General features: G+C 44.3%; 1 protein-coding gene across 1 annotated transcript in view; it reads left to right on the forward strand.

Moving 5' to 3' along the window:
• LOC122544103 (kinesin family binding protein) overlaps positions 1 to 24,008 on the forward strand; it is a 54,735-nt gene that overhangs the window by 21,791 nt on the left and 8,936 nt on the right. Inside the window, exons 4-6 of the mRNA XM_043683141.1 lie at positions 10,207 to 10,390; positions 17,693 to 17,786; positions 18,266 to 18,378. Coding sequence (XP_043539076.1) covers positions 10,207 to 10,390; positions 17,693 to 17,786; positions 18,266 to 18,378 — 391 coding nt within the window. The remainder of the gene's footprint in view (positions 1 to 10,206; positions 10,391 to 17,692; positions 17,787 to 18,265; positions 18,379 to 24,008) is intronic.

The raw sequence follows: 24,008 nt of genomic DNA on the forward strand, positions 1-24,008 counted from the left end.
AGTATGCTGATTTGAAAAATGTGGGGGTGATGGACTCTCAGAGGAATATAGCATGAACAGCCAAGTTTCTGGTATCAAGAAAGACTCTAATATAATGAGTACATTGGGTTCCAAGCGAACGATTGTGATAGGGAACTCTGTAGTCAGAGGCACAGATAGATGTTTCTGCGGCCAGCAGCGAACAATTAGAATGGTGTATCAGGATCAAGGATGTCTCGGGGTGCAGAATGTTCTCAAATGAAGAGGAGCCAGCAGAAGTTCATTGTACACGTTAGAACCAACAACATTGGAAGGGAAAAGGATGAGATTCTGAAAGGAGAATATAGAAAGTTAGGCAGGAAGTTAAAAAGGAGGTCCTCAAGGGTAGTAATATCTGGAATACTCCTGGTGCTACAAGCTAATGAGGGTTGGAATAGGAGGACAGAGCAGATGAATGCGTAGCTGAGGAACTGGTATAGGGGAGAAGGGGTCACATTTCTGGATCATTGGAATCTCTTCTGGAGTAGGGATGAGGCAGGGAGATTTGCCAAAGCTGCTTGAGAGGATTTAAACTAGTAAGGTTGGGGAGGTGGCAGGGGATGGGACTCTGAGATAGTGAGGAAAGACATCAATCTGAGACTGGTACAGTTGGGAAAAGGAGTGAGTCAAACAGTCAGGGCAGACAGGGAAAAAGCAGAGAACAGGTAGGACTGATAAATTTACTTCAATACAAAGCAGGTGAACTCAGGGCATGGGTAGGAACATGGGACTGGGATATCATAGCAATTACGGAAACATGGCTCAGGGATGGACAGGACTGGCAGCTTAATGTTCCAGGGTACAAATACTAACTGAAGGATGGAAAGGGGGTAAGAGTGGCATTTTTAGTAAGAGATAGCATTACAGCTGTACTGAGGGAGGATATTCCTGGGAATGCATCCAGGGAAGTTATTTTAGTGAAACTGAGAAATAAGAAAGGGATAGTCACCTTATTGGGATTGTATTATAGACCCCATAATGGTCAGCAGGAAATTGAAAAACAAATTTGTAAGGAGATCTTAGTTATCTGTAAGAATATTAGGATGGTTATGGCAGGGGATTTTAACTTCGCAAACATAGACTGGGACTGCCATAGTGCCATAGTTTAGATGGAGAGGAATTTGTTAAGTGTGTAAAAGAAAATTTTCTGATTCAGTATGCGGATGTACTGACTAGAGAAGATGCAAAACTTGATCTACACTTGGGAAATAAGGCAGGGCAGGTGACTGAGATGTCACTGGGGAGCACTTTGGGACCAGCGATCTTAATTCTATTAGTTTTACAATAGTGATTGGAAAGAATCTAAAAGTTGAAGTTCTAAATTGGAAGAAGACTAATTTTGGCGGTCTTAGGCAAAAACTTTCAAAAGCTGACTGGGGACAGATGTTCACAGGTAAAGGGACAGTTGAAAAATGAGAGGCCTTCAAAAATGAGATAACAGTATATTCCTGTTGGGATGAAAGGAAGGGCTGGTAGGTATAGGGAAACCTGGATGATTAGAGAAATTGAAGTTTTGGTTATGGAAAAGAAGAAAGCATGTGTCAGTTATAAACCGGAGAGATCAAGCGAATCCTCAGAAAAGTATAAAGGCAGTAGGAGTATGCTTGAGAGAGAAATCAGGAGGGCAAAATGGGGACATGAGATAGCTTTGGCAAGTAGGGTTAAGGAGAATCCAAAGGGTTTTAATAAATACTTTAAAGGACAAAAGGGTGACAAGGGAGAGAATCGGGCGCCTCAAAGATCAGCAAGGCAGCCTGTGTGCAGCCGCAGGAGATGGAGGAGACACCAAACAAGTATTTTGCATCAGTGTTTACTGTGGAAAAGGATATGGAAGATGTAGAATGTGGGGAAATAGATGGTGACATGTTGAAAAATGTCCATATTACAAAGGAGGAGGTGCTGGATCTCTTGAAGTGGATAAAACACCAGGGCATGATAATGCGTAGCCTAGAATTCTGTGGGAAGCTTGAGAAGTGATTGCTGAGCTCCTTGCTGAGATATTTATATCATTGACAATCACAGGTGAGGTGCTGAAAGACTGGAGGTAGCACTATTTAAGAAAGGTGGTATAGAAAAGCCGGGGAGCTACATACTGGTCAGTGTTGGAGGTTTAGATCAGAGTGGTGCTGGAAAAGCACAGCTGGAAAAGGTCAGGCAGCATCAGAGGAGAGGGGGGGGGGGCTGGGGAGAATGTAGCAAAGAGTACAATAAGTGAATGGGGGTGGGAATGGAGGTGATCAGTCAGAGGGGAGGGTGGAACAGATAGGTGGGAAGGGAGATTGGCAGGTAGGACAGGTCATGAGTACTGTGCTGAGCTGGAAAGTTGGAACTGAGGCAAGGTGAAGGGAGGAGAAATGAGGAAACTGGTGAAGTCCACATTGATGCCCTGGGGTTGAAGTGTTCTGAGGCGGAAGATGAGGCGTTCTTCCTCCAGGCGTCGGTTGGTGAGGGAGCAGGGGTGGAGGAGGCCCAGGACCTGCATGTCCTCTGCAGAGTGGGAAGGGGAGTTGAAATGTTGGGTCACGGGGCGGTGGGGTTGATTGATGCGGGTGTCCCGGAGATGTTCCCTAAAGCACTCTGCTAGGAGGTGTCCAGTCTCCCCAATGTAGAGGAGACTGCATCAGGAGCAATGGATACAATAAATGACATTGGTGGATGTGCGAGTGAAACGTTGATGGATGTGGAAGGCTCCTTTGGGGCCTTGGATGGAGGTGAGGGAGGAGGTGTGGGCGCAGGTTTTGCAATTCCTGCGGTGGCAGGGGAGGGTGCCAGGACAGGAGGGTGGGTTGTTGGAAGCCGTGGACCTGACCAGGTAATCACAGATGTGACCTGTTCTGATTTCGGTGATTGGCAAGTTGTTGGAGGGAATCCTGAGGGACAGGATTTACATGTATTTGGAAAAGCACGGGCTGATTACGGATAGTCAGTATGGCTTTGTGTGTGGGAAATCATGTCTCGTGAACTTGGTTGAGTTATTTGAAGAAGTAACAAAGAGAATTGATGAGGGCAGAGTGGTAGACGTGATCTATATGGGCTTCAGTAAGGCGTTCGACAAGGTTCCCCATTGGAGACTGGTTAACAAATTTAGATCTCATGGAATATAGAGAGAATTAGCCATTTAGATACAGAACTGGCTTGAAGGTATAAGACAGAGTGGAGGGCTGCTTTTCAGACTGTAGGCCTGTGACCAGTGGAGTGCCACAAGGATAGGTGCTGGGTCCACTACTTTTCATCATTGATATAAATGATTTGGATGTGAACATAGGAGGTATAGTTAGTACTTTTGCAGATGACACCAAAATTGGAGGTGTAGCGGACAGTGAAGAAGGTTACCTCAGAGTACAATGGGATCTTGATCAGATGCGCCAATGGGCTGAGGAGTGGCAGATGGAATTTAATTTAGATAAATGCGAGGTGTTTGCATTTTGGAAAAGCAAATCTTAGCAGAACTTATACAATTAATGGTAAAGTCCTGGGGTATGTTGCTGAACAAAGAGACCTTGGAGTGCAGGTTCATAGTTCCTTGAAAGTGGGGTTGCAGGTAGATAGGATAGTGAAAGGACAGCATACCAAATACCTTCCTTTATTGGTCAGAGCATTGGGTATAGGAGTTGGGAGGTCATGTTATGCCTGTACAGGACATTGGTTAGGTCACTTTTGGAATACTGCATGCAGTTGTGGCCTCCTTACTATTGGAAACTTGATAGGGTTCAGAAAAGATTTACAAGGATGTTGCCAAGATTGGAGCATTTGGCATGGACGAGTTGGACTAAAGGGCCTGTTTCTGTGCTGTACATCTCTGACTATGTCTGTGCCAGTCAAAATGCCTCATCCCATTTTCCAGCACTTGGCCCCTCCCCCCACAGTCTTGCATTCCTTGGCTTTGCAAGTGTATTGTCGCTCCATTTCCCCCCCTCAGTTGAAGCAAAACGCTCAGAGACACAGTATAGTTTTACCTCCTCCATCTTTATTCCAGGCCCTGGAGAGAGAGAGAGAACGATTGTCCGTGTGCACAGGGACGTGAGTTCACGGTTTTCTCTGGAACAGCAGTTTCTCAATGAACTGTATAGTCATTTTACAGGGAGGAATATTATGAGAGTTTCTACGTCTACCATCCTTGCAGGCAGTGAGTTCCAGATTCTAGTCATCTTCTGGGTGAACAAGTTTTTCCTCACGTATCCTATAATCCTTCCGTCCTGTAAATCTATGTCTCCTAGTCATTGATCATTCAATCAACGCATTTCTCTGAGCACTCGCGAGACAGCAGCACAGCTGAAAGCAGACTTGCCTAACATGGAGTCTGCATCTCTTCTAATCACATACTGTCTTCCAGCCTCACTTTCATTTTTTAGCTTCTCCTAAGTAATTCATGATCTGTCCTGAGTAATCACTTGCCAGGTAGAACTCACTGAAATTAATATTTTGGAAAAGTCAAAAACTACAAACTTTGTGAACTCTCTATTCCTTAAATGTTACCATTTTCTCAGACCTTTGGCTTAAAAATTGCAACAAAAATGGTTTTCATCACATCTATCAGACAGGTTCTCAAATGCATTGAGAGTTAGTGCAGGATGCTAAGAAATCATAGAACATAGAACAATACAGTTTAGACATTAGCCCTTGATGTTGCACTGACCTGTGAACAATTCTCAGCTTGTCCTCCTACACGATCCCAAAATCATCCGTGTGCTTACCTAAGGATTGTTTAAATCTCCCTAATATGGCTGAGTTGACTACATTAGCAGGTAATGCATTCCAAGCCCTTACCATTCTCTGAATAAAGAACCTGCCTCTGACATCTGTCTTAAATCTATCAGCCCTCAATTTATAGTTATGCCCCTTAGTACACGCTCTCGTCATAATCCTAGGAAAAAGACTTTCACTGTCTACCATATCTAATTCTCTGATCATCTTGTATGTCTCTATCAAATCCCCTCTTAGCCTTCTTGCCAATGAGAACAGGTTCAAGTCTCTCAGCCTTTCCTCCTAAGACCTTCCCTCCAGACCAGGCAACATCCTGGTAAATCTCCTCTGCACCTTTTCCAATGCTTCCACATCCTTCCCGAAATATGGGGACCAGAACAGTACATAATATTCCAAGTGTGGCTGCACTAACGTTTTGTATAGTTGCAGTTTTGTATACTGTGGCTCCGGAACTCAATCTGTCTATGAATGAAACCTAACACACTATATGCCTCCTATATCCACCTGGTTGGCAACTTTCAGGGACCTATGTACATGGACTCCAAGATCCCTCTGCACATCCACACTACCAAGAATCTTTCCATTGACCCAGTACTCTGCCTTCCTGTTATTCTTCCCAAAGTGCATCACCTCACATTTAGCTGCATTGAACTCCATTTGCCACCTCTCAGCCCAATTCTGCAGTTTATCCAAGTCTCCCTGCAACCTGTAACATTCTTCCACACTGTCCACTACTCTACCGACTTTAGTGTCGTCTGCAAATTTACTAATCCATCCACTTATGCCTGCGCCTAAGTCATTTATAAAAATGACAAACAGCAGTGGTCCCAAAACAGATCCTTGTGGTACACCACTGGTAACCGGACTCCAGGCTGAATATTTTCCATCAACCACCACTTGCTGCCTTCTTTCAGAAAGTTAGTTTCTAATCCTAGTTGCTAAATCACCCTCAATTCCATGCCTCTGCATTTTCTCCAGCAGCCTACCATGGAACCATATGGAACCTTATCAAAGACTTTACTGAAGTCCATGTATACCACGTCAACTGCCCTACCCTCATCTACATGCTTGGTCACCTCAAAAAACCCAATGAGGTTTGAGAGACATGACCTGCCCTTGACGAAACCAAGTTGACTATCTGAAATCAAATTATTGCTTGCTAGATGATTATAAATCTTATCTCTTATAATCCTTTCCTACAACAGAAGTAAGGCTCACTGGTCTATAATTACCTGGGTCATCTCCACTGCCCTTCTTGAACAAGAGCACATTTGCAATCCCCCAGTCCTCTGGTACCAAACCTGTAGACAATGAAAACTCAAATATTAAAGCCAAAGGCTCTGCTATCTCCTCCTTAGCTTCCCAAAGAATCCTCTGATAAATCCCATCCTGCCCAGGGGACTTGTCTACTTTCACTCCTTCTAGAATTGATAACACCTGTTCGTAACTAACCTCGATCGTTTCTATCTAATATCTCGTACCCCATTCTTCTCCTGTGTAATATTCTCCTTTTCCTCAGCGAAAACCAATGAGAAATGTTCGTTTAGCACCTCTCCGATCTCCACAGGGTCCACATTCAACTTCCCACTTCTGTCTTTGACTGGCCCTATTCCTACCCTAATCATCCTTTTATTCCTCACAGACCTATAGAAAGCTTTAGGGTTCTTCCTTATTCTATTTGCTAAAGACTGCTCGTGTTCTCTCTTTGCTCTTCTTAACTCTCTCTTTAAATCCTTCCTAGCTGACCTGTAACTCTCCATTGCCTCTTCTGAACCATCTTGCCTCAGCAACACATAAGCCTCCTTCTTCTGCGTAACAAGAGATGCAATTTCTGTTATAAACCACAGTTCCCTTACCTTATCACTTCCTCCCTGCCTGACAGGACATATCTATCAAGGACATGCAATATCTGTTCCTTAAACCAGCTCCACATTTCCATTGTCTGCATCCGCTGCATTTTGCTACCTCATTCTATGCATCCTAATTCTTGCCGAATCGCATTATAATTGCCCTTTGCCCCATCGATAACTCTTGACCTGTGACATGTACCTATCCTTTTCCATCGCTGAACTAAATGTAACTGAATTATGGTCACTCTCTCCAAAGTGCTCACCTACAACTAAATCAAACACCTGGCCTGGCTCATTACCAAGCACCAGATCCAGTGTGGCCTTCCCTCTTGTCGGCCCTTCGACATACTGTGTCAGGAAACCCTCCTGTACACATTGGACAAAAAATGATCCATCCGACATGCCAGAGCTATAGCATTTCCAGTCAATGTTGGGGAAGTTAAAGTCCCCCATAATGACCACCCTGTTCCTTTCACTCATACCCAGAATAATTTTGCCAGTCCTCTCTTCCACCTCCCTGGAACTCTGCGGAGGCCTATAAAAATACTCCAAACAGTGTGACCTCTCCTCTCCTGTTTCTAACCTCAGTAGACGAGTCCTCATCAAAAGTTCTCTCAGCCACCGTTATACTATCCTTGACTAACAAGGCCACGCCTCCCCCTCTTTTACTGCCTTGCCTATTCTTAATGAAAGATCTAAACCCTGGAACCTGCAGCATCCATTCCTCACCCTGCTCTATCCATGTCTCCGAAATGGGCACATCGAAGTCCCAGGGTACCTATCATAATCTGATCAGACAGCCAACATGGCTTATGTTTAATTTATCTTTTACTTTTTTGGTACAATAATATTCACTAGGGGATAGTGAAGGCTGTAGATGCTGGAGAAGTCAGTAGATAAAGTGTGGCGCTGGAAAAAGCACAGCAGGTCATGCAGCATCTGAGTAACAAGAGGCTCGACATTTTGGTCTTAACCATGCATCAGGACTGGCAATGGAGAAGGCAGCTGAGAAATAAATAGGGAGTGGAACTGGGGGAAAGTTAGTTGTGCTGTTGATAGGTGGGTGAAGGTCGGTGATGATTGTGATAGGTCAGCCTTTAAAGAAGGAGGCCATCTGGTGTATTTTGTGGTGGAACTGGCCCTCCTGGGAGAAGATGCGGCAGTGGTAGAGGAATTGGGAATAAGAGATAGTGTTTTTACAGGAGGCAGAGTGGGAGGAGGTGTAGTCCAGGTAGCTGTGGGAGTCGGTGGGTATGTAGAAGATGTGTTGCGTCGGTCACCACTGAGGGAGATGGAGAGGTTCAGGAAGGGGAGGGAGGTGTCTGAGATGGTCCAGGTGAACTTAGGTCGGGGTGGAATGTGTTGATTAAAGTTGATGAACTGTTCAACCTCCTCGTGGGAGCACGGGGTGCCACCGATGCAGTGATCAATGTACCAGAGGAAACGATGGGGAATGGTGCCAGTGTAAGGTGGAATGTGTTGATTAAAGTTGATGAACTGTTCAACCTCGTGGGAGCACGGGGTGCCACCGATGCAGTGATCAATGTACCAGAGGAAACGATGGGGAATGGTGCCAGTGTAACTGCAGAAGGTGGACTGTTCCATGTAACCAACAAAGAGACAGGCATAGCTGGGGCCCATGCGGGTGCGCATCGCAATCCCTTTCGTCGGGAAGAAGTGAGAGGATTCAAAGGAAAAATTGCTGAGGGTGAGGACCAATTCACCCAAACGAATGGGTATCAGTGAAAGGGTACTGGTAGGGCTGGTCCAGGACCCCCCCCACCCCCTCCAATACGTTCGGGATACCACCCATGCCTTCCACCTCCTCCAAGACTTCCGTTTCCCTGACCCCCAACATCCCTGGACATCCAGAAGCCAAATACCTCCATCCGCCATGACAAGGGCCTCCAAGCCCTCTGTTTCTTCTTCTCCTGACGTCCCCACCATTACACAACAGTTCGTCAACTTCACCAACATGTTCCACTCGACCTTAAGTTCACCTGGACCATCTCAGACACCTCCCTCCCCTTCCTAGATCCCTCCATCTCCATCGGACCCCACCATCAGAGATACATTTCTCTCCCCACCCTATCCACTTTCTGTAAAGACCATTCCTTCCGCGACTCCCTTATCAGTTCCATGCCCCCCACCAGCCCAGCCTCCCCTGCCACCCCAGGAAATGCAAAATCTGCGGCCACACCTCCTCTCTCCCACCCCCTCCTCTCCCCCACCTTCGTCCATGGCCCCAACGGAGCTTTCACATCCATCAGAGTTTTACCTGTATTTCCACATGTGTCCTTTCCATTATCTGTTGCTCCCGATGCAGTTTACTCTACATTGGGGAGACAGGACGCCTACTTGCAGAGCGCTTCAGAGAACATCTCCAGGACACCCGCACCAACCAATTCCACCGCTCCATGGCCGAACACTTCAACTCCCTCTCCCACTCCGCCAAGGACATGCATATCCTGGGCCTCCTCCATCACGGCTCCCTAACCACGCAACGCCTGGAGGAAGAATGCCTCATCTTCCACCTTGGGACCCTCCGACCCTACGGCATCAATGTGAATTTCACCAGTTTCTTCATTTCCCCCACCTTATCCCAGTTCCAACCTTCCAACTTGGCACCACCCTCATGACCTGTCTTACTTATCCATCTTCCTTTCCACCTAACCCCTCCACCCTCCTCTCTGACCTATCACTATTACCCTCACCTCCAAATTACCATCGCACTCTCAGCTACCTTCCCCCGGCCCCACTCCCCTCCCGTTTATCTCACCACCACCTCAGTTCACAGCCTCATTCCTGATGAAGGGCTCTTGCCCGAAACATCGATTCTCCTGCTCCTCGGATGCCTCCTGACCTATTGTGTTTTTTCAGCATCACCCTCTCGACTCTAATCTCCAGCATCTGTAGTCCTCACTTTCACCTCTCAGCTAGAGGTGGATTGTGTCAAACAGCATACCCTTTTGCCTGTTTGCAATAAACAAGGTACTAAACAGCAATCGCCCTGCGCTTCTAAAACTCAACACAATGTATAAAATTAGATATGATTTAATTGATAGGCAGCATTTGCGAAATAATCTTGCATTTGTCAGTCAAGCTAACAGTGTAGTACACTTGTGTGTACTGAAAACATCATGTATTAATACACAGGTTCCTGTATTTTGCAGTCAGAAAAAAATGTACAAAACCTATGTCTGTTTCAACTCAACAAAATTGACGATAGCCACTTACTGATTCATTGTCAGGTCAATGTCCTGACCAATCAGATTCACCCAGCCTTGCTTAAAACTTAAAGCCAAGCAGTTAAGTGTCAGTCAGATCTAGTGCATTATTGCATCACCTTTACTAATTGGTATCTACTTCCCAACCAAACAGCACCCTTCTCATACGTAATAAATATTATTTTACCTTTGCATCAGTATTTTAATGTATTTTCCTGATGTCTGACATTTAAAAAGCTTTGACAAATGTCTTTTTCATCAGTACTCAATTTCTACAAAATCAGTACTACAAAATTACTGCTACCTTCCTTTGTGGTAAGGTATGACTCAAATCAGAGATTTTCCCTAATTGCGTTTATGTATTGCCTGAAAAGTCTTATGAATTTCAATATGTTTGGTTTGTATAGGTTTGAGAAGGTTTACACTCATACTTTGTATTACCTGGCACAAGTCTACAAGCATCTGGATATGAATGAGAAGGCTGCCTGGTACTGCCATACTACCCTGCAACGCCAGCTTCAGTTCACTCATTACAACCCTGTGGAGTGGGCTATCAATGCTGCTACTTTGTCCCAGTATTATATCACAAAGGTAAGTCTGCATGTGTGTAGCTTTCAGGCAGCAGTCCGGGCATTACGATTACTGCATGGTGCCAGGACCCCAGAAGCAAATCTAGAATGTGCGTTTCACACGGATGTTTGAGAGTTCGTTTAAAGAGTGGATTCCTGAGCACTCAAAGTTACCACTACCTATAGGTTTCCATCACCTCTGGAAAATTGTCTCTTACAACTTTACAAAGAAAATTCTTCACAGAAAGATAATGCTGGACCAGGAAGGGAGTGAGGTTGAGTGGGCAGGTGGGCATGTTGACAAGATGGGCTATGAGGAGCAGGAATGAGACAAGGCAGGGAGGTGTGGTATCAGCTGAGATGTAGCATGGAGGGGTAGCATCAGGTGAAACTGTGAGGTGGTGAGACCGGGCAGGGAGGTGTGGGATCGGGTGAGACATGGCATGGAGGGGTAGGATCAGGTGAAACTGTGAGGCGGAGTAAAAAGCAACACTTCTTTATTTTTCTCATTTCTTTGGTTTGGAACTGAGTTGAAGTTAAGAATTGAACTTTGAACAGCAGCTTGTTTTAAAAGATGAGAACAGAGATGGGTGTTTTCTTTTGAGAACTGGCCTGGAAAGATAATGCAACATAATTGCTGATCTAAGGACACAAGGTAATTCAGCATCAAGCTATTGCTATACTCATGGCTGGCAGCTGATTGTATGTTAAACCGATCAATCGAGGGAGAGCCAGTTCTAACTGGGTCTTGGCAGGAGACTATTTTATCTTGTAGAGACTTCTAGACATTGTGCTGCTTGATTTTGCTCGCTTTCTGGTTTCTCTTCGGTTTGTGAATTGTTAAAAGGTCTGAGAAAATAATCCAGTCTGAAAGAAATAAGTAAATATTTCAAAGTTAGTGACTTTGGAATTCAAATAAGTTATTCTGCTTTTCTGTGAACAGTTGTCCAAGGTTTTTATGAAGGCCGAGTATCAGTTGTTGGAAACTATTTATTGAGCTGGCAAATTACAATTCTTTTAATCTCTTTTTAATTTATCCCATAACTGTATCTGTCTATGTTAGTGTGGGTTATGATCAAAGAAGATTGGGCTTTAGATCATTGATATTGTGATATTGTCATCAGGATGTGGTTGATGGAGGGACAGGACTGGCATTACAATATTTCAGGATACAGGATCAGCAGACAGGACAGAGGAGGGTATAAACGAAGAGGCAGTGTTACGTTATTAATTAAGGAGTCAGTTACTGCAGTAAGGAGTGGCTTCAAATGAAGCTTTATAGCTCGAGCTTATGAATCAAAAGGGAGCAGTAATGCTATTGGGATGGTTTTATAGGTCCCAAACAGACAGCAGGCAATTGAGCAAATATGTAGACAATTCACTGAGGGATGTAAAAATAGTAATAAGACAATTATACTAAGGGATTTAAATTTGCCCAATATCAATTGAATTAATCATAGGAGTTAGAGGGGACAGATTTCTTGAAACGTATTCAGGAGAGTATTTTTTATATCAACACGTAGGAGGTCCTAAAAGATAGAGTGTAGCGCTGGCCCTAATTCTGGGAAATAAAGCAAGAGAGGTATTCAAGGTGGAAGTATTCAATGATAGCAACCAGAACACAATATGTTTTAAAGTTGTTCCGGAAAAGGCAAAAGATGGTCTGCAAAAAAAGGTTTTGTTTTGTGGAAATGCAGATTTTATTAAAAGAAAACAGGGTCTCGCAAAAGACGACTGGGAGATCTGCTTAATTTTAAATGTACAGCAAAATAGTGGCAAGCATTCAAAAAACAAACTAGGGAGAGTACAATCCAACATGTTCTCTTCCAAGTGAAATATAGGAGCAGCAAGCTCAGAGAACCCTGGATGTCTAAGAATATTCAGAATTGGATGAAAAATAAAATAGAGGTATGTAACAAAGGGAGAAAATCAACAGGGATCATAGCAAAGTAAGGAATGCGCGAGGGGATCTTAAGGAAGCAATTAGGAGAGCAAAGCAGGTATAGGGCAAGGAAAACACTGGTGGGCAAGATTAGGGAGAATTTTGAGATATTCTGCAAGTATATCCGTGGGAGGAGAATAACCAAGAAAAGATTAGGGCTCATTAGAGACCAAGGGAAAAATGTGTGTGGAGCCAGAGGACATTGGTAGAATGGTAAATAAAGTCATAAAGGTGTATAGCATGGAAACAGGCTGTTCGGTCCAGCTTGTCCATGCTGACTAGATGTCCTAAATTTAATCTAGTCCCATTTGCCAACATTAGTCCATATCTCTCTAAACTCTTCCTAATCATATACCTATCCAGATGCCTTTTAAATATTGTAATTGTACCAGCCTCCTCCACCTCTACTGGTATCACATTGCACCACCATCCTCTGCGAGGAACAATTACCCCTCAGGTTCCTTTTAAATCTTTCCTCTCTCGCCTTAAATCTATGCTCTCGAGTTTTTGACTCCCCTACCCTGGAGAAAAGACCTTGACTATTCACCCTATCTATGTCCCACATTATTTTATAAACCTGTATAAGGTTACCCCTCAGCCTCCAACATTCCAGGGAATATAGTCCCAGCCTATTCAGCCTCTCCCTATAGCGCAAATCTTCCCACCCTGGCAACATCCTGGTAAGGATTCGGAGAAGATTTATAAATTTAATAACATCCTCCCAATAGCACAGAGACCAGAACTGAACGCAGTTTTCCAAAAGTGACCTAACCAGTATCCTGTACAGCTGCAACATGATACCCCTAGTGCTGTTGTCAACGTACTGAGCAATAAAGGGAAGCATACCAAACACCTTCACTATACTGTTTGCCTGAGACTCCACTTTCGGGAAATATGAACCTGTACCCCAAAGTGTCTTTGTTCAACAACATTCCCCAGGGCCCTACCATTAACAGTATACATCCTGCCCTAATATGCCTTAACAAAATGCAACACTCACATTTATCTGAATTAAATTCCATCTGCCACTCTTCAGCCATTCTGATCCATGTGTTTGAATGTCACTGTCCACTATACCACCATTTTTGGTGTCATCTGCAAACTTTCTAACCATACCTCCCTATATTCACATCCAAATTATTTATATAAATGACAAAAAGTAGTGGACCCAGCACCCATTCTTGTGGCATACCACTGGTCACTGGCCTCCAGTCTGAAAAGCAAACCTTCACAACCACCCTCTGTCTCTTACTCTGAAGCCAATTTTGTATCCAAATGTAATCTAATCTTGCTAACCAGTCTACCATGCGGAACCTTGTTGTGAATGCCTTGTTGAAGTCCATACAGGCAACGTTCCCCACTATGCCTTCTTCATTCTTCTTTGTCATTTCTTCAAAAAATCCAATCCAGGAGGAGAAAAAACATCAAGAAGATTCAGAGATTATAGCAGCCAGGAGATATTCACTGAAGCTTCCAACTCTTCTGAGACTCCAAGAGCTTCTGATGTTACTCAGAAATCCTAATCTGTGAGAGCTGGCCCCAACCAGGCTGCTTCCACTATTCCAACTTTAAAAAAAAATCCCAAGGCATCAGAAGTTTTTTACTTTCTTAGAGACAGCTCCGCACCTCTGCCTTACAATCTCTCTCCAAAAAAAAACCAAAACACAAGTGTTTGGATAAAAGAGGATTTCAGCAAGGCTTTTGACATGGTCCCACACAAAACCATGGAATCCTATAGCATGGAAGCAGGCCATCTGGCCCATCCTATCCACACCGACCCTCCAAAGAGAATCCCACCAAGTCCCATCTGACACCCTGACCTTAAACCTGCATTTCCAATGGAAAATCCATCTGATCTACACATACCTGGACATTATGGGTAATTTAGCATGGCCCAACTAACATAGGAAACTGATGAAAATGGTGAAAACATATGGGATCCAGGGTAAGTTGGCAAGTTGGATCCAAACTTGACTTAGTGACAGGAGACAGAGGGTGATGGAACAAGACTTTGTGTGACTGGAGCTTGGTGTGCAGTGACATAATACAGGAATCCGTTCTGAGTCTCTTATTGTATGTGATATTCATAAGTGATGTGGATGAGAATGTGGGGAGGACGATAAGTTTGTGGAAGACACAAAAATAGTGGTTGATAGCGAAGAGGAAGGTTTTAAGTTATAAGAGGATATAAAGAAATTGGTCAGATTGGGCAAATCAGTGACTGATGGAATTTAACACTAATAAGTGTGAGGGGATGAGTTTTGGAAAAAGTAACAAGACAGGGGAGTATTCGTGAATGATAGGAAGCTTAGAGAAAAAGGAGAGGGGATCTTGGTCTACTTGCCCACAAATACCTCAAGGTGGTTAATAGGGTAGAACATAGAACATTACAGCGCAGTACAGGCACTTTGGTCCTCATTGTTGGTTCCACAGGTTGGAGCAATCTGATGCCCATCTATCCTACTCTATTCCATTTTCATCCATATGCCTGTCCAATGACCATTTAAATGCACTTAATGTTGGCGAGTTGCAGGCAGTGCGGTCCACGTCCCTACTACTCTGAGTAAAGAAACTACCTCTGACATCTGTCCTATACCTGTCACCTCTCAATTTAAAACTATGTTCTCTCGTGCTAACCATCACTATTAGCGGCTCTCACTGTTCACCCTGTCTAACCCTCTGATTATCTTATATGTCTCACTTAAGTCACCTCTCAGCCACCTTCTCTCTAATGAAAACAGCTTCAAGTCCCTCAGCCTTCACTCATAAGACCTTCCCTCCATACCAGTCAACATCCTAGTAAACCTCCTCTGAATCTTCTCCAAAGCTACTCATCTTTCCTATAATGCGGTGACCAGAATTGTATGCAATACTGCAATGCAGCTACACCAGAGTTTTGTACAGCTGCAGCATGATCTCGTAGCTCTGAAACTCAATCCCTCTATCATATGTCGTCTTGACAACCCTATCCGCTTGACTGGCAACTTTCAGGGAACTATGTACATGGACACCGAGATCTCTCTGCTCATCTAGACGACCAAGAACCTTACCATCAGCCCAGTATTCTCTATCCTTGTTGCACCTTCCAAACTGAATCACCTCACACATTTCCGCATTAAACTCCATTTGCCACCTGCAGCTTATCTATGTTTTTTTGTAAGCTGCAACATCCTTCAGTACTATCCACAACTCCACCGACCTTAGTGTCATCCGCAAATTTACTAACTCATCCTTCTACGCCCTCATCCAGGTCATTTATAAAAATGACAAACAGCAGTGGCCCCAAAAAGGGTGGTTAAGCATATAACTGAGTGTTCAGGACTGGCATGTTCCAATAAAAAGGAAGGACAAGAACAGCAAGGTAAGGGAACCTTGGATGACGAGGGACTATGTAAATTTAGTCGAAAGGAAAAAAGTAGCGTATGTAAGGTTTAGGAAGCTAAAATCGGACAGTACCTGTGAGGAATATAAAGAAAGGATATAACTCGAACAGGGAATTAGAACAGCAAGAAGGGGCCATGGCAAGTGGGGTTAAAGAGAATCCTAAGGCATTCTATACATACATTTCAAAAGAAGAGGATAACTAGGGAGAAGAGCAGGATCACTCACGGATAAAGAAGGGAGCTTTTGCTTGGAGGCAGACAATGTGGGTGAGTTCCTAAATGATTACTTTGCGTCGGTATTCACACAGGAGAAGGATGCAGAGGATAGTGAGATTTGTGTGGAGCATGCTAATATGCTTGGGCTTTTTGAGACCAAGAAAGTAGTAATATTGGGTCTCTTGAAGAGCGTTAAGGTGAATAAATCCCCAGGACTCAATGGGATCTACCCCAGGTTATTGAGGGAGAGAAAAGAGGAGATTGCTGGGGCTTTGACCAAGATCTTTGCATCTTCGCTAGCCACTTGAGAGGCCCTAGAGGACTGGCGAGCAGCTAATGTTAAAAACTGAATGAACTATGGATGCTGTAAACCAGAAACAAAAACAAATTGCTGGAAAAACTCAGCAGGTCTGGCAGCATTTGTTAAAGCAAAGATTGAGAGCCTAGATGTTATGTTAGTGCTGTACGGAACCTTGGTTATGCTGTAGCTGGAGTACTGTGTGAAATTCTGGTCACCGCACTGTAAAGATGTGGTTGCATTGGAAAGAGTGAACAGGAGATTCCCTAGGATGTTGCCTGACATGGAGCATTTCAGCGATGAAGAAAGGCTGGATAAGCTTGGGTTGTTTTCCTTGAAACAGAGAAAGTTGAAGGGTAGTAGCGTTATCACGTATAAAACTTTGAGGGACAGGTGGAAAGGAAACAGTTGTTCCCCTTACCCTGAGGGTCACTAACAAGGGGACAAATGTTCAAGGTGAAAAGCAGGAAATTTAGAGAGATTTGACAAATAGTTTTTTTTCACCCAGAGGGTGGTGGGGTCTGGAATACCCTGAGACAATAGTTGAAGTCTTTTTTAAAAAAAAATGTGGATTAGTAGTTGAGATTTCATTACATTCAAGGCAATGGAACCAGTGTTGGAAAGCAGGACCAGTGTAGGTTTAGCATGGTTTTGGTGATGCACGCTCAATCCTGTATTAATTAGGTTAGCAGAGCAGAGATAAACAAAGTTAAGTTACATTAAAAATTGTTAATTGTTGTTTAAGTTATAAACTTGGTGTACAAGATCTGTTGTTTGTGAAGTTTGATTAGGAATAATTGGGCAGTTTAGAGGGTAATTGAATGTTTTAATTTCACAGTGTTGCGAATCCATTGATGGTGAGGTGGATTTGGTTTGGCTTGCTATCCTTATGTCATAACAGATGGTGAGACAGGGTAGGGAGGGTAGGTTTTGGTGAGACTGAGGGAGCAGGGTGAGATGGGGTATGGAGGAGTAGGATTGGGTGAGACTGAGAGTTGTAAGGATCTGAGAACCAAATTCTGTTTACATTCAAATTCCTGATTTAACGATGTCACAAAGGTTGACTCAGAATGAACCAAGCTCCTATCAATACCTAAAGTTAATCTGACAAATGTCCCCGGGCACCCACTGACTCTCTCCTGACTCCTACTGGAAGCAGAGGAATCTGCAGGACATGGAAACTACTGCACAGTCAAAAATTGCTGAAAAAGAGCCCATTTTTGTCCAGGACCCAGAGGAGCTGCAGATAATGCGGTATTTCAGGGACTAGGACAAGGCCCTGTGGAAGGGGAAAGGGAGACTAGGCGGTGCAACAGCTGGTGAATGCTGATTCTCGCCCTGGGGCTGCTAGCCACGGTCAGTACACTGATTGGGCTAAATGCAGACTGTAGAACAAACTTAGTCCTGCAGGCCCAGTCTGAATGTTGCACTGAGTGTTCTAAAGCTCAGCTTAAACTTACAGGCTGTCTGTGTTTTCTTGAGCAGCAGCTTTACATGGAAGGTCGTTTGTGCCTCGCTGCCGCCAATGTAATCATCAACCAGGCAGGTGGAACATCCTCAGAATCTCCTGCTGAGGAAAGTAAGTTTCATTATCCAGTAATGGTTTCATATTATTGACAAGAATGCATATCAGCAATGTTCAGAGCCTTTGAAGCTTCAACTATGGAAGTGTTTTTCCAGTTGTGTGCTGTGTCCTCTCTAAATGCGCTCCTGAAGCAGCATGGACTCTGCCCAATCCTAGAGTGGTATGATCCTTATCTCATTTTCACAGTTTCTGTGAGAATACTTCATTTTTGCAATGTCCCAGAGCTACTTGTAGTGACTCATGCCTTTTTAATCTCAAATTATCCAAAACTGTTTAGAGATCACTTCCTCCAGTCTTTACTTGATGGGTGACTTGCAGGATGGATGATACTCCACAACCACCTGATGAAGGAGCAGCGCTCGGAAAGCTAGTGCTTCCAGTAAACATTTGGACTATAACCTTGTGTTGTGATTTTTAACCTTGCAGGTTGGAGTCATTGAGAAACACTAAACATGTCATTTATCTGCACATAGGTGAAGAGGAGAGAGACCATCGTGACCAGCTCCAGCAGAAGAGGGCAGAAATAGCCCGGTGTTGGATAAAGTATTGTCTCAATCTGCTGCAGGACTCACGCAAGCTGCTCGAGGTATCTGCAATGGGAAGATTTCGTAACTAAAACTTTGTGTTTCTCTGTTACAGAGAAAAACCTGTGATCTTAGTGATAGGGCCTTAAACTTCTATAAGATGAGCTGGAGAGTGTAAGAGGACAGCATTCCCTTGACTTCCCTGAAAAAATGGCTAAGAATTGGGGAAAATTTGCACAGTATTCCCGCAGGATAAAGACATTGCATCTGGAGATTTCAGATGGGATGGTGATGTTCTATAGCATGTTAATACTAGTAAGGAAGAAGTATTAGCTGTTTTAGCAAGCATAAAAGTGTATAAATCCTCAGGGCCTGATGAGATGTATCCCAGGCTGCAATGGGAGACAAGGAAGATTGCTGGGGTGCTGGCGGAGATATTTAATACTTTGGCCATTGATGAAGTGCCAAATGATTTGAAGATAGTTAATTTGGTTCCTTTGTTCAAGAAGGGATGGACCAGGTAATTACTGGTCAGTTAGTCAGCGAAATGGATTGGGATCATCAGGAAGAGTTGAAAATCCAATTGAAGAAGGAAGAGGAGGAGAAGGACCAGAGGAGAAAGAGCGCTGTGTTATTTGGATCCAGTGAAACATTTGATCTGATCCAGTTTGTTGAGGAGAAGGTGAGCTGCATTTACCTTGTAGACTTCAGCAAAGCTTATGTAGGACCCAAAGAATTCTTTCATCTCGATGACCACAAATGTGATGGAGCATTAGGATCACAGTTTATTATTCAAGGCCCTGGCATTTTTTGAAGAGGACCAAGAGAGGCATTGTCAGGTGCATAAGAAGCGCATTGACCTGCCAGAAACATTGGTTGGCCAGTTAGTCTGACGTCAGTGGTAGGGAAATTATTGAAAAAAATTTGAGGGGCTGGATTAATCAACACTTGGAAAGGGATAGTCGGCACAGATTTCTTTGAGGGCGATCCTGTCTGATTGATTTAATTAATTAAGTTTATTGAAAAGATGACTAAGTATATTGATGAGGGTAGTTTATTTTTTTATTTGTCCATGAGCTGAGGGCATCACTGGCTGACCAACATTTATTGCCCATCCCTAATTGCCCCAAGGGCAGTTGAGACAGTCACATGTAGGCCAGACTAGGTAAGGATAGGAGTTTCCTTCCCTAAAAGACAGTAGTGAACCAGATGGGTTTTTCCTGACAATCTATTCATTGTCATCATTAGACTCTGAATTCTAGATTTTTTAAAATTGAATTCAAATTCCACCATCTGCCTTGGTGGGATTCGAACCCAGAACATTATCTGGGTCTCTGGATTAACAGTCCAGTGATAGGCCACTAGGCCATCAACTCCTCCCAGTTGTGGTTTATATGGCTCATGGAATCCAAGACAAAATGGCAGCCTGCATCTAAAATTGGTTTGCAAAGAAATAGCACAGCATAGGAACAGGCCCTTCAATCAATGCTATTGTGCCAAACATGATGCTAAAGTAAACTAATACCTTCTGCCTGCCTATCCCTCAATTCCTTGCATATTCATGTGCTTATCAAAAAGACCATGAAACGCCCTATCATATCTGCCTCCACCACCACCCCTGGCAGAGCATTCCAGACTCCTACCATTGTCTGTATTTAAAAGAATACTTGCCTCTTACATCTCCTTTGAACTTTCCCCATCACCTTAAATGTGCTGCATATTTCAACTCTGGAGGAAAGGACTCTGACCATCAACCATGTCTATGCACTTCGTAATTTTGTAGACTTCTGTCAAGTCTGCCACTCCATAGAAAACAACTCGAGTATTTCTAGTTTCCCTTATAGCTCAGACCCTCTAATCCTTGCAATATTCTGGTAAACCTCTTCTCCACCCTCTTCAAAGCCTCCACATCCTTCCTGTAATGTGGTAATTGGAATTGAACGGAATACTCAGTGTGGCCTAATCAAAATCTTATAAAGCTGCAACATGACTTCCTGACTCTTGTTCTCTATTCCCCACCGATAAGGGCAAAGATGCCATACGCCACCTTAACCAATATTTTGTGGCCACTTTCAGGGAGCTATGGACTTGAACCCCAAGATACATCAATGTTGTTCAGGGTCCTCCCATTAACTGCATTCTTTTCCTTAACATTTGCTGTGCCAAAGTGCAGCACCTCTCCCTTACCCAGATTAAGCTCCATCCACCATTTATCTGCCAATAACTGGAACTGATGTGTATCCTGCTCTGTCCTTTGACAACCTTCAACACTTTCACACCTCCATTGATATTTGTGTCATATGCAAATTTACTGACCCAGCCATCTGCAGTTTCATCTAAGTCATTTATACATGGTCCTAGTCAGCATTAGTCACGGATCTCTAGCTTGAAAAACACATTACTACTACACTCTGCCTTCTGTGGGCAAACCAATTCTGAACCCGAGCGACGAGGTTACCACGGATCATTTGCACCGTAATTGTCTGGATGAGCCTACCATGAGGGACATCTTCGAAAGCCTTACTAAAATCTGTGTAGACAACATCCCCTGCTCCACCCTCATTGATCAACTTTGTCACCTTGAAAAATTCAATCAAGTCAGTAAGATATGACCTGTCCTGCAGAAAGCCATGCTGACTGTCCCAAATGTGTGTAAATCCTGTACCTAAATCCTGTTTCCAACAGCTTCCCAACCACCCATGTGAGACTCACAGGCCTGTAGTTTCCTGGATTATCCCTCTTCCCATTTTGAACAGATGAACAACACTAGCCACTCGCCAGTCCTCTGGGATCTCTCCAGTGGCTAGCGAGGATACAAAGATCTTGCTCAAAAACCCAGCAATTTCCTCTCTTGCCTCTTGCAATAACCTGAGACAGATACCATCAGGTAGAAACAAAATACTGCAGAAACATTGGCTTGCTGTCTCTCCATAGATACCATTGGGCCTTGGGGACTAAGATTAAGGGATGTTTTTCTTGATTGGAAACCTATGACCAGCGGTGTAGCACAGAATTTGATGCTGAAACCCTTGCAGTTTGCTATGTACATTAATGACTTCAATGTTAAGATAGCAGATATAATTAGTAAGTTGGCAATTGACACAAAAATTGGTGGCTCTGGTTGTGTTGATACAGATGAGGTTGGTCTCAGACTACAGTTTGATATTGATCAGCTGATAAACTAAGCAGAACAGTAACAGGTGGAATTTTAACCCTGACAAGCATGAGGTGATACATTTTGGGAAGTCTAGTAGAGAAGGATTTACTCAGTGAATGAAGGACCCCAGGGAATACTGGGGAGCAAAGGGACCTTGCTGTACAAGCGCATAGATCCCTGAAGTGTCAGTATGCGTAGACAGGGTAATGAAGAAGACATACAGTATGGATTCTGAGTAATCCAAGATGGAGGATGGAAAAAAATTGTGGCTGTAAGAGCTGCTTTTTTTTTGAGGTATTTTAGGTGTTGGAGGTGACTTCCTTGAATTTCAGGAGCAGCAATTACTTTTCGAAATGCTGTTGCATTGTTTTCGAACTTTGGGGGGAAAATAGATGACAGCAATTTAAAAAGGATGAAGACAGACAAAGGCAGCGACCACATATTCAGAAAAAGAAACCTACACTGCTGTTTGACACAGCAGTGAATCTGCACAGTAATTGCTTTTGCTGTTTGAGTTCAAATATCTCTGGGCATCAGAGCGCTTCTAGGAAAAATTAACAAACAGCGAAATTCACAGCTAACCTTGGAGGAACCTGTGTGGGAAAGCTCACAGCACATGACCGGGTAAGTACATAGCTTTTAAGTGTAACCTTCCTGTAAACCTATGATAGTGAGAAGAGTGGGTTCTTTCTTGATGAGATCTGTCTCTTAGTTAAATTTTAAAAATATAAACCATAAGTGCAAAGTTAGCCTGGAGCAGTGTTTTAGAGTACATTTTGGGGATTTTGTATCATCTGTGAATTGTGAAGGAGCGAAGAAGGCCTTTTGGAAAATGATGTGGTCTTCCTGTCGGATGTGGGAGTTTAGGGAGAGGTTCCATGTCACTGATGATTATGTCTGCAGGAAGTGTCTTTGTTTGCAAGTCCTGTCAGATCATATGGATTGGTTGGAGCGACAGTTGGAGGCAATAAGGAATTTAAAGGAGCTGGGGGTACTGAATGTAAGTTTGTTCACTGAGCTGGAAGGTGCGTTTTCGGACATTTTGTCACCATACTAGGTAACATTCACCATCAAGCCAGCAGATAAAGGGGGTGCAATGGTAGTTTGGCGCACTGACCTCTACACCGCTGAAGCCAGACACCAACTCGAAGACACCTCCTACCGCCCCCTCGAGAATGACCCCACCCCCCATTACCAAACCATTATCTCCCAGACCATAGAGAACCTCATCACCTCAGGAGATCTCCCACCCACAGCTTCCAACCTCATAATCCGGGAACCCCGCACCGCCCCATTCTATCTCCTTCCCAAGATCCACAAGCCTGACCACTCTGGCCGACCCATTGTCTCAGCATGCTCCTGCCCCACTGAACTCATCTCCACCTACCTCGACACTGTTCTATCCCCCCCAGTCCAGGAGCTCCCCACATACATTCGAGGCACCACCCACACCCTCCACCTCCTCCAAGACTTCCGTTTCCCCGGCCCCCAAAGCATCATCTTCACCATGGATATCCAATCCCTCTACACCTCCATCCTCCATGACCAGGGCCTCCAAGCCCTCTGTTTTTTCCTCTCCCGACGTCCACAACAGTACACTTCCACTGACACTCATTCATTTGGCTGAACTGGTCCTCACCCTTAACAATTTTTCATTCGAATCCTCCCACTTCCTCCAGACCAAAGGGGTAGCCATGGGCACCTGTATGGGCCCCAGCTATGCCTGTCTGTTTGTTGGCTACGTAGAACAGTCCATCTTTGGTAATTATACCGGCACCATTCCCCACCTCTTCCTCTGCTACATTGATGACTGCATCGGCGCCACCTCGTGCTCCCACGAGGAGGTTGAGCAATTCATCAACTTCACCAACACATTCCACCTGAACCATCTCTGCCACCTCCCTCCCTATCCTGGATCTCTCCATCTCCATTAATGACGACTGACTTGACACTGACATTTTTTACAAACCCAACGACTCCCACAGCTATCTGGATTACATCTCTTCCCACCCTACCTCCTGCAAAAATGCTATCCCGTATTTCCAATTCCACCGCCTCTGCCGTATCTGCTTCCAGGAGGACCAGTTCCACCACAGAACACACCAGATGGCCTCCTTCTTTAGAGACTGCAATTTCCCTTCCCACGTGGTTAAAGGTGCCCTCCAACACATCTCGTCCACACCCCGCACCTCTGCCCTCAAACCCCACTCCTCCATCTGTAACAAGGACAGAACCCCTCTGGTGCTAACCTTCTACCCTACCAACCACATCATCCGCCGTCATTTCTGCCACCTACAAACAGACCCCACCACCAGGGATATATTTCCCTCCTCACCCCTTTCCGCTTTCTGCAAAGACTGTTCCCTCCGTGACCACCTGGTCAGGTCCACGCCCCCCAACAACCCACCCTCCCGTCCTGGCATCTTCCCCTGCCACCGCAGGAATTGCAAAACCTGCGCCCACACCTCCTCCTTCACCTCCATCCAAGGCCCCAAAGGAGCCTTCCACATCCATCAAAGTTTTACCTGCACATCC

This window comes from Chiloscyllium plagiosum, chromosome 46, assembly GCF_004010195.1.
Source record: "Chiloscyllium plagiosum isolate BGI_BamShark_2017 chromosome 46, ASM401019v2, whole genome shotgun sequence".
Lineage (NCBI taxonomy): Eukaryota > Metazoa > Chordata > Chondrichthyes > Orectolobiformes > Hemiscylliidae > Chiloscyllium > Chiloscyllium plagiosum.